The following is an 11,341-nucleotide window of genomic DNA, read 5'->3' as shown; positions in this document are numbered from 1 at the left end:
GGGATGCCCATGCCAGAAGGGGCCTCAAAGACTGCATGATAACCCATCACTTGCTGGTCAGGTGAGAAAATGAGGTGGACAGGGTCGATGGGCACTGGTATAGAATTTGGTCCCTGTACAGTTTCTCAAAGCCAGGTCTTGCTAGTGAGGACCTTGCCTGGGTCCTGTGCAGGGCTGTGCTCTCCACTCTGTCCACGTGTCCAGAAGAGACCACCCCGGTGGCCACAGCAGTAGGGGAGGGAGACTGGGTGGCTGCCGCTGCAGCACTGTCCACCAGGGGGCGCTGGCCCAACGCGCAGCTTCTCCCTTCATCCCCGGAAACTCCCTGATCTCGGCTCCGCAGGGCTGTCGCCACCTGGCTGTGTCCCCAACTCCAGCCCACGCAGCGGCTCCTTCCCACCCAGGCTTGCCCCCTTTGTCTCAACCAACCTCCCTGCCTCTCCTTCTCCCCCTCCCCTCCGCCCTCTTCCCAAGCTACCGGGGAGGGGGGGACAGCCCAGCCCCAACAAGATCTCTGAGAAGGGGACCCCGCCTGGGTTTTGAGGGGCGGAGGAGTTGGGAGATGGGGAGGGGGTGGCTGAGGGCGGGGCGGGGCGGGGCGGGGCGGGGTGGAATGTGCACAGTCACGAGTGCTGTCTGCCCTGCCCCCCGGGGGCTGGCTCTTGCTCTCTCCCTGTTGTGTTTGCTGCTGAGGGGTGCCCAGGGGCTCATTTGGAGCCCGGGAACAGGGCAACCGGGGGGTAAGGGCAGAGGCGAGATTCGGAGAGGAGAGCGGGGGCCTCTGCCCGCCAGAGCCCCTGGGAAAGGAGGCCGCTCCCCCCCAGCCCCACTCGCAGGGCTTATCACCTTCCACAGCCTCGGAGAGGCGGAGACCGAGGCACCAGAGAAAGCCTTCCAGGCACCCTCCTTCCCTGCCCCCGGTTCCCGGATGTGTCAGGACGAGGCCGGGGTGGACTGTGCCCGCACAGCGCTCTGCTCTAGGCCACCCTGGGTCCTGCAGGGCTGCGGCGGGCGGTGCTGCCGCGGCCCCTTATCAACGCCCTGTGCCCAGTCCACACCCGCCTGGCACACACACCCAGCGGGGAGAGGAGAAACGTCCAGAGAGCCCCTACCCCACCGCTCCACAGGCCGGGGATGGGAGGGAAAGCCGGGACGGCTGATGCAGGTGGGGGTCGGCGCCCAGTCTCTCTGCCCCACTGTCCCCAGCGTCTCCTTCGTCCTCTTCCCCCACCCTGACCTCGCTCTCTGGGCCTCTGAGGCCTAAACCCCCAAACCTGAAGAGCAGAGGTCAGCGGGAGTCCCCAGCTGACCAGGGAAACAGGCTCCTCCCCTGAACCTTGGTCTTGCTCAGCAGCTGGCCCGAGGCCAGGAGCAAGGTTTCCCCTCTCCAGAGGAAGACTTCCTGCTGGCCAGAGGGCCGGGGAAATCCCAGAAGCCGAGCTTCCCCTGCCCTCCAGGGACTCACACCCGCCAGGCCAGGGCAGGGAGTTGCTGGGCCCTCCCACGGCAGAGCGGGGGCGGGGCACGGGGGGTGGGGCGGGGGCGGGACCGGGTGAGAGAGGGGCTGGGGGGACGTCAGGGAGCAGGGTCAGAGGCCCAAGAGGGAGGGAGAGGGGACCTCGTTCACCCCTTCACTTCTGGGTATGGGGTTGCATCACTGTCATCCCGCTCAGGGGAGGGGCTGAGGGCTGGCCGGACAGTGGAGGGAGGGGGAGGGGGCTTGGAGACAGGGAGGGCGGGTGCCCGATTTGTCTGTCAGACCGGGAGGAAGGGATCGTGATGGGCTAAGGGGAGGGAGGAGACAGCTGGCAAGGCCCACTCTCCCCCAAGCGCTGGGACTGGTGGTCCCGCCGTCCCCCCCTCACAGTCGGCTGGGGTGGGAAGATGGGGAAGGCAGGAAGGAGAGAGTGAGGGTGAGGGGTGTCCACGTGGCAGAAAGCGAAGCCCCCGCAGGAGAGAAGGCAGCGTGCATGGGGTGGTGCTGGGCATTAGAACGGTTATTCTTGTCCTGTTTCCCTAGAGATCTCCTTCGGGCCCCCTCACAACAGCTGTGATGTATTCCTCCTCCAGCTCCCCTGCTGGCGGCTTAGGGGACCAGGCCCAGAATCCCAGCCAAGGGCGGGAAGCCTCCTCTTCCCTCCATGCAGTGAGCACCCCCATCCCACATTCTGTCTCCCTCCTTTGCAGCTAACTGCCCTCCTGACCAAAGCTGAGCCTTCTCCTCCTCCTCCTCCTCCAGGAAGCTCTCCTAGACTGACCTCCCCACACCCCCTCATTCCAGGGCTCTTCTTCAATCCGGCCAGACACCCTTTTCTCTCCTGGGCGCTGATAGGTGGCTGTGTAAGTGTTCCAAGCCCTGTGGCTTCCTGGGTGTGTCTCGGGTCTCCCATTAGTAACAAGTCCAGGGCAGGGACCTTGACGTCAGGTCACAAGCCAGTCCATGTGGGGAGGGGGTGGGGGAGCCGCCAGTGGATTTTCACAGCCCCGGACCCTAATTAAAGGGTCCCCGTCTCTGCATCACAACCTGCCTAAGCCCGACCTTTGCATCCCCCCTTTCCCCACTTTCTCCTCACACCCAAGCCGTCAGCCTCTCCCAGCTTCCGGTTTTCAGTTAACAGGTCCACCCTTCTCCCACCCACCCAGGCCGGAAACCTGGAGTCATCTTGACTCCTTCCTCCGACAGCCCAGATACAGGCTCACATCCAGGCCTGCCTTTTCCAGCGCTCCAACCCCAGTCACCTCACTTCATCTCAAGTCAGCAAGCATTCTTGATCACCTGCCAGGGCCTGACTGGTGTCAGGTGCTGATACACAAAAGATGAGTAAGGCCCAGGCCTTGCCCTCGAGGGCGTCACCGCAGCGTTAGTTGCACTATACTAAGTCTTATACTGGAAGCACAGAGAGCCCTGGAGTTGGAGAGATGCATTTCCACTGGGGACATGAGGAAGACAGTCTGGACTCACCAGTGACTGGCTGGGTGGCCTTGGACAAGTTACTTATGCTCTGAGCCTTTGTTTCCTCAACAACAATAGGAGAATGATAAAAACCCTTGCAGGATTTGGGAGGATTAACTGTAATAATAGCTAACATTTATCGGCTCTCGTTAGGTACCAGGCCCTCTCCTAAGTGTTTTATAGGTAACAGGTCATCTTGTCCTTGCAGCCCCTGTGAGGTATGGGATACAATCATCCCTATTTTCAGATGAAGAAGCTGAGGCTCGGGGAGGTTAATTAAGTACATTGCCTGCGTGAGTCCAACTAAAAAGGACTGATGCCAGGATTTGATGCAAGACACTGTTTCATAATCACGTATTACTCACCCATGTAAGTTTATCTTCAGAATAATGGTACTAGTAGGTAACCTTTTCTGAGCACTGCACTGTACCAGGCTCTGTGCTGACTGCATGAGGCCGTGGCATCGGATGCAACAGCGGGAGGAGAAGCGGGGGGGACTTTACCCTTCTGTATCGGCAACTGCTTAAGCTGCGTTCTCAAGGCTTCCACCTCTCGGAGCCTCAGACCAAGATGCCGGGCCTGGGCTGGTAGATGCAGAAGCCGGGAAAGAGTTGTTAACCAAAACTGTAGAAACGGAGACCTGACTGAAATAAAAAGGTGTTTATTGGGACTTGTTAGAACTGCAGCCCGGGAGACACAGATTCAAGAAGTACTTGAATTGTGTTCCATGGGACTACAACATGGCGGAGGCTTATGAGGGCAAAACCTGCAAGGTTACAGTTACTTACATGAGTTCTCAAGAATTCTAATCAAAGACGGCAGGAAGTAAGGGTGCCGGTTAAGCAAGGACAGGTTGGGGTCTGAAATGGTTGCATAGTTACAAGAGGGAATCTTGAGACCATAAGGTTGCAGCTGGCAGGTGTTGTTCTGAATGCCCTGGTGGTGTCCTTGGGTCTGGTACAGTTCAAAGAAAGTTCACGTTCTCTGTGGTGCAGAGACGTGTCTGACACCAGATCCTCGATGGCCTCCTGACTCCATTTTTGTGTGAACTGTGATGACTTTATTATAATTTCAATTTGTCATCAGAGTGGAGGGGAGAAGTGCCCCCAAGGGCACTGCCAACACCCCTCTCCAGCCCCATTCCCCAGCTATGACTACGGAACACGACGTCAAGAGAAACCACCGTCTTGCCAGCTAAAGGTACCAGAGATCAGAGTTCAGGGTTGTCAAGCAGCTGGTAGTTTCAAGGGGGAAAATCTGGAAGCATGACGATCTAGAAGGAGTGAGACCCAAGTCACAAAATAAATTGTCTAAATCCCTGGGTGGCAGCTAGACTATACATATGAGGGAAGGACCAAGGTACCTCGTAGAAAAGTAGGTGTATGGCAGAGAGAAATCTGTTATTGACAGAGATACAGAAAAATCAGAACTGTGAATCTTTTTTTAAAAACCTGAATTCATACCCCAGCGTTGTACAGCTTGTTGGTAAAAAGCTGAAGCCAGATGGGCTTGAAGAACAGAGTCCAAATCTGACAGAGCAACTGGCAAAAATGAGGGAATACTGAGAGGCAAGGGAACCATTGATGAACAACCTCTAAAAAAGTGAGCAAATAATTTGAAAGACACTTCACTAAAGGACAAATTGCAAAGAAGCACCTGAAAGGTGGAAAAGTGCTTAACGTCATTTGTCATTAGGGAAATGCAAATGCAAATCACACTGAGATACCACTACACAACCCTACCATGGCTAACACAAGAAGACTGAAAATACCAATTGTTGGAGTGGATTTGGAGCAACTAGAGTTCTCACACATTGCTGGAGGTAGTGAAAATGGCACATCCACTTTGGGAATTTGTTTGGAAATTTCTTGCAATTTTAAATGTACACTTAACCATACGACTCAGTGTTCTATTCTTAGATATTGACTCAGCAGCCCTAAGGAAGTGAAAAACAAGGCTGAGATTATGTGAAGCAACATAGGAACCCAGAGAGCAGAATTCAACTCTCGGGGTTGCACTAGTAGGACCAGAGAGTCGGTGTCTCCTTAAATTTTGAACCTTAGATGACTTCCTTGCCTCACGCTAGTCCCAGCCCTGAGAAAACATGTCTACACAAAGACAGGTGTGTTCATAGTGTCTTTATCGGTAATATCCAAAAACTGGAAGCAGCCCAAATGTGTATCAGTTGGTAAACGGATAATCACATTGTGGTACATCCATTCCACACTGCAGAATACTACACAGCAACACAAAGAAATGAACAAACAGTACATAGAAAAACATGATGGACCCTCCAAGGCTTTATGCTGAATGAAAGAAGTCAGACACAAAAGACTACCTACTGTATGATTCCATTTACATAAACTTCAAGAAAAGACAAGATTAGAGTGTTGGAAAGTAGATTAGTGTGGCCTGGATCAGGGGGGATCCAGAGGAAGGGGATACAGGGGAATTTTTTTGAAGTGATGGAAACATCTATTTATTGACTGTGGTACGGGCTACCTCACTGTGTACATTTGAGTAAATGTGTGAATGAATACATCCTTTGAAGGCAAACAGAGTTTGTCAAATCCCCTTGACAGGCTTAGAAGCCCTGAGTCTCAAGGAGAATACAGACGCTGCTGGGAACTGACCCCAATGCCAGACCAGGATTTGTTCAGAGTCCTCTGCTTTTCACCTTCCAAGGAAAGGGTGAGAGGCAGCATACTGGTGCCTCTCAGTGATGCGCAGGCGGTCTCCCATGGGGATACACCTAAAGAGAGAGCCATGTGGTAAAGAAACAGACACACCTGTCCTTGATTACAAATAATACGTGCTTCAGAGGCAAAGTAAAGGATGCCAGAGACCAGATCTAGTAGGAGAAAGCTGGGAGGAATGGAGGGGTAGGAGGGAGCAAGGTTCATTTTTCAGGGGCTGACTAGTTTTTATTGAGTTGTAATTTACATACAGTAAAAGTTGTTGATTTCAAGTGTGCAACAAGATTTTCTTGTGTTTCCTAGAGAAAAGTTTTAACTTTTCTACAACTGTGTATTAGATCCATTCGGGTTTTTACTTCTTGGGTGGAGTGGGGACTCTTGGGTCTGAGTTATTATGAGTTATAATAATATAATATATAATAATATATAATATAATAATCTGAGTTATTATTATGAGTAAAACTGTGCCCCCTTTCTGTTTGGATCTTGCCCTTAGAACCTAACTGGTAGGGCCAGGTGTCGCCGTAGCTACTGGGTTGTTGGAACAGATGGGGTTAGACAAGGGACTAGGGGAAGCCATTCTGAGAGCTTAGTCTCTGTGGTTTTTCTCTGAATTTGCTAGAACACTTGCACTTCAGGCCAGTGCCCTGGACTTATGAGCTGGTTGTATTCCATGGTGAGAGGAGCACGCCTTTGAGTTTTGTGTGTATGTGTGTGTGTGTTTCCATTTCCGCATGGCCCAGCCACTTTGGTAACCATCATTACTAGTATTATTATCTCTAGGAGCTGAGCTTGGAGAAAACAGTATGCTGGTAAACACCGCTCATTGAAAATCCCTTCTGGGAGAAATTCTTGGGTGAGGATGAAGAGCTTTGCAGAAGTTACAAAGATTTTTTTAAAAACTGGAGCAAGAAGAATAGCAGGGGTACCTTGTCTGTTGCAGGGCTGATATTTGGGTTCACTTGGAGTTAAGCAGTTTCTCACACTTCAGACACTCATCGGTGTTGATGCAGACCAGCTCCCATTGCAAAAGATTGGCAAGACGGTTGAGGTTACAGTGGAATATTGGGGAATTTTTTTCAACAGATGCTTGGCCACATCCTCATGTGTTTCCTTGGGTACAGGAGCGCCACGGGAAAGAATCGATAGCAGGTGAGCTGATGGGGCTCCTCCCCTTATCCTTTAATTCTTAGAGGCTGAGGGTGAGTGGGGTCCTGGCATGGATCCCTAGCTTTCCAGTTGTTTCCCCAGCATTTGATGCTTTTCTGCCAGAGCCCCTTTTGGACCCTGCATCCTAAGTTTCAGAGCTGAGCCAGGAGGGGAACCCAGATGCTCGGCCTCACAGATGAGACCAGCTGCAGAGGCTCATAGCTCTGGAGTCAGTGGTCTTTGAAGCAAAAACTGCTGGAGGCAGCTATGGTGGGGTCTTGAGGCTGCTAGGACCTCCAGAGGAGGGGTGACGCAACTGCATATCTCGGTTCAGGCTGCACCTCGTGGGGGTGTCAGGAAGGATGAAGAGGATCTGGTAGTTTTTGCTGCCCAGGGTCTGACTAGCTGTCATTGACTGAGGAGCACAAGGAAAATGTTGATAGTAACCAGTAACTGCAATGGTTTGTATTTATACATAACTCTTTTAGGAGAATATTTCAAAGGTAATTAGCATTATAATGAATCAAAACTGCAAGGGATTGTGTAAAATGGGGTATGAGTGAATTGAATTAATGAGATCGCATTTTTCAAATTATTGGCTCATCAAAGAATTGTTTGATAGTTTAAAATGAGTAAATTTTTAAATAAGAATTTTTAAATGACTCTAATCATGATCCATCATGTTTGTAGTCAATAGACTCAAGTCCATAACCAGTGGACCAAAAAAATGTGAATGCGCATTAGTCCGATTAAATTCAAAATCACCAACTGAGTTCCAGCAAAATAACACTACCCACCACATTAAATTAACCTTAACTTGAATTTTATTGCTCTTTCTAATTGTATACTTAAAATTTTTATTGTTATTAGATAAGCATACAGTGTATACATTTCGTATTTATATACCTTTGAGTAATGTAATAATAAAATAAGTTAGCGAAAATTGGATTTCAATATATGCGTGGTGAGTTTTTACTTTTAAAAGGGATCTCTGGATCGTCCCTGTGGATTTTTACTGAAACTCCCATAGTCGAGTTCATTCCACCTTCGTGGGATGTATTCTATGGAATACAATCTTATTTTGAACTATTCTCAGGAAATAGTTAATATTTCACAACTTACTTGCCTTTACTTAAAATCTGTTCCCATTTGTTCCTCTGTTGGAGAAAAAATAAGAAATTTCTTTTTTGGAGTGTAGGGGAGAGTAGACTCTGACATCGTTAATGGAAAGGTATAAATGGCATTCTAAACAAGTAAGGGAAGAATTTATTTTGGGGTTCCATCTTTGCCTTTTTCACACATATACCAAGATTTCATTAAATCTTAATTTGTGTACATTTTGCCATTAGTTACGTTAATTTGTTTATTATCAAAGTTATTATCTCTCAGTATACTCATTATGCTTTTCCTCTCTATCTTTGCTCTTATCTCTTTAATTTTTCTTTCTTTTTTTTGGTGAGCTAAGGAGGGACAAAAGAAATGGGTCTTTACCCCCATGGATAAAAGTTATCCATAATTTTTTTCTAGATTTAGACATTTGCCTTTATTTCCCTGTACCTACCTCATCAGATTGTTATTTAATTAAATAGTTATGTATTACAATGTAATGGTTTATAATTTAAAAACCTAAAGTAGATGTGATTTTTTTTTTATTTACAGAGTTTTGGGTACATGAATGCTTGCTATATTCTTATATCTACATTTCTAAACCAAAAAAAAAAAATAGATGCATAAAAATTTCTGAGTAAAAGTTTTAAAATAATATTTAATGTTTACATTCTGGTATTCTTCTATATATATAAAGTATATATTCTACTTTAATAAGAAAAATAATTAAGATCAAAAAAAATAAAAAAATAAAAGGGATCTCTGATTCTCAGCCTGAACACAAGTAACGTCTGTCACACTTGATGTCAGTGACACTTAGTGGCGGGAGGCAGAACTGCAACTTCATTGATGGTTTAAACAGCCTCCTCTTGGATAAACTTCAGTGTTCCTCTGGTCTTGAAATGAGTCTTGAAATGAGGTGACCACCAGTCCCTGGTCTCTCCCTGTGGCTCTTCAGCTATTTGGAGCAACTATATCGAGGAGAGAATTATATTTAATGTGCTGGGAACAGAACGTGGAAACAAATGGTGACTTTTAGAGTGAGGAAGTCTTCAGGAAGGCATTTCAAAAAATTACAATGGTCCAACAATGTACATAATTTGGCTAGAAATTCTCTTCTCTTTGTTTGTTTTTTTTTGTGGTGACTCTAACATTCCTTGACCTTATGTCCTCTGGGTAATAAGCTCCCCACCACCGGAAGTGTTTAACAAGCAGCTAATGACCATTTGATCAGGGAGGGATTCTACTGAAGGGTCTCCTGAACTTGGTGGGAAGAGAGATTAGAAGGCCTCTTGGCCCCATTGCAGCCCTGAGGTTCTTTAGGCTCAGAATTGAATCTGATTTCAGTGACTCTATGCAGGTAGGTTGAGAAAGAAGGGGGTGCCTCAGAGCAGGTGCGTAGGACCCATTGATCCGGGTCGTGGGCCCAAGCCCACTCTGTTCCATGACCTTCTGAAAAGTGTCCATTCAAGTCTCCACCTTCACCATCTCCACATCACTTGAGCTCTTATTAGGGTCAATTGAAGAAAATGTTGCCACTGCCCTCTCTAAGACATCTGGGTGTCCTAGAAGTCACTTTGCCTTAAGAAGGTTCTTAAAGCTCTTTTTGAAAAGAGCTGATGTACTCTAAACTGCTAACAGACCAGGGAGAGAATTATGCCTTTGTCACTATAAAAGGATCAAAGGTGGCCATGGGCTTAATGTGTGACAATGTGTGCAGTGGAGACGCAGGGGTCAGAGCTGTAGATTTATAGAGTGATCCCAATAAGAACGGTAGGCGCTCAACATAGTTTTGGAAGTTTTAGCCACAGCAATCAGAGAAGAAAAGGAAATAAAAAGAATCCAAATCGGAAAAGAAGGAGTAAAGCTGTCACTGTTTGCAGATGACATGGTACTATACATAGAGAATCCTAAAGATGCTATCAGAAAACTACTAGAGCTAATCAATGAATTTGGTAAAGTTGCAGGATACAAAATTAATGCACAGAAATCTCTGGCATTCCTATGCACTAATGATGAAAAATGTGAAAGTGAAATCAAGAAAACACTCCCATTTACCATTGCAACAAAAAGAAAAAAATATCTAGGAATAAACCTACCTAAGGAGACAAAAGACCTGTATGCAGAAAATTATAAGACACTGATGAAAGAAATTAAAGATGATACAAATAGATGGAGAGATATACCATGTTCTTGGATTGGAAGGATCAACACTGTGAAAATGACTCTACTACCCAAAGCAATCTACAGATTCAATGCAATCCCTATCAAACTACCACTGGCATTTTTCACAGAACTAGAACAAAAAATTTCACAATTTGTATGGAAACACAAAAGACCCCGAATAGCCAAAGCAATCTTGAGAATGAAAAACGGAGCTGGAGGAATCAGGCTCTCTGACTTCAGACTCTACTACAAAGCTACAGTAATCAAGACAGTATGGTACTGGCACAAAAACAGAAATATAGCTCAATGGAACAGGATAGAAAGCCCAGAGATAAACCCACGCACATATGGTCACCTTATCTTTGATAAAGGAGGCAGGAATGTACAGCGGAGAAAGGACAGCCTCTTCAATAAGTGGTGCTGGGAAAACTGGACAGGTACATGTAAAAGTATGAGATTAGATCACTCCCTAACACCATACACAAAAATAAGCTCAAAATGGATTAAAGTCCTAAATTTAGGGCCAGAAACTATCAAACTCTTAGAGGAAAATATAGGCAGAACACTCCATGACATAAATCACAGCAAGATCCTTTCTGACCCACCTCCTAGAGAAATGGAAATAAAAACAAAAATAAACAAATGGGACCTAATGAACCTTCAAAGCTTTTGCATAGCAAAGGAAACCATAAACAAGACCAAAAGACAACCCTCAGAATGGGAGAAAATATTTGCAAATGAAGCAACTGACAAAGGATTAATCTCCAAAATTTACAAGCAGCTCATGCAGCTCAATAACAAAAAAACAAACAACCCAATCCAAAAATGGGCAGAAGACCTAAATAGACATTTCTCCAAAGAACATATACAGACTGCCAACAAACACATGAAAGAATGCTCAACATCATTAATCATTAGAGAAATGCAAATCAAAACTACAATGAGATATCATCTCACACCGGTCAGAATGGCCATCATCAAAAAATCTAGAAACAATAAATGCTGGAGAGGGTGTGGAGAAAAGGGAACACTCTTGCACTGCTGGTGGGAATGTGAATTGGTACAGCCACTATGGAGAACAGTATGGAGGTTCCTTAAAAAACTACAAATAGAACTACCATACAACCCAGCAATCCCACTACTGGGCATATACTCTGAGAAAACCATAATTCAAAAACAGTCATGTACCAAAATGTTCATTGCAGCTCTATTTACAATAACCCAGAGATGGAAAAAACCTAAGTGCCCATCATCGGATGAATGGATAAAG

General features: G+C 46.7%; 1 protein-coding gene across 1 annotated transcript in view; it reads left to right on the top strand.

The window, feature by feature from the left end:
* The first annotated feature begins 613 nt into the window (after nucleotides 1-613).
* The window catches only part of LOC114897876 (olfactory receptor 10R2-like), a 25,059-nt gene continuing 14,331 nt past the window's right edge, over nucleotides 614-11,341 (top strand). Inside the window, 2 exon segments of the mRNA XM_029226936.1 lie at nucleotides 614-1,165; nucleotides 2,021-2,146. Coding sequence (XP_029082769.1) covers nucleotides 614-1,165; nucleotides 2,021-2,146 — 678 coding nt within the window.

This window comes from Monodon monoceros, unplaced genomic scaffold (assembly GCF_005190385.1).
Source record: "Monodon monoceros isolate NGI ecotype Baffin Bay Population unplaced genomic scaffold, NGI_Narwhal_1 Super_Scaffold_18, whole genome shotgun sequence".
Taxonomy (NCBI): domain Eukaryota; kingdom Metazoa; phylum Chordata; class Mammalia; order Artiodactyla; family Monodontidae; genus Monodon; species Monodon monoceros.
The sequence above is the reverse complement of the archived record's forward strand: the minus strand, read 5'-3'. Positions and strand labels throughout refer to the sequence as shown.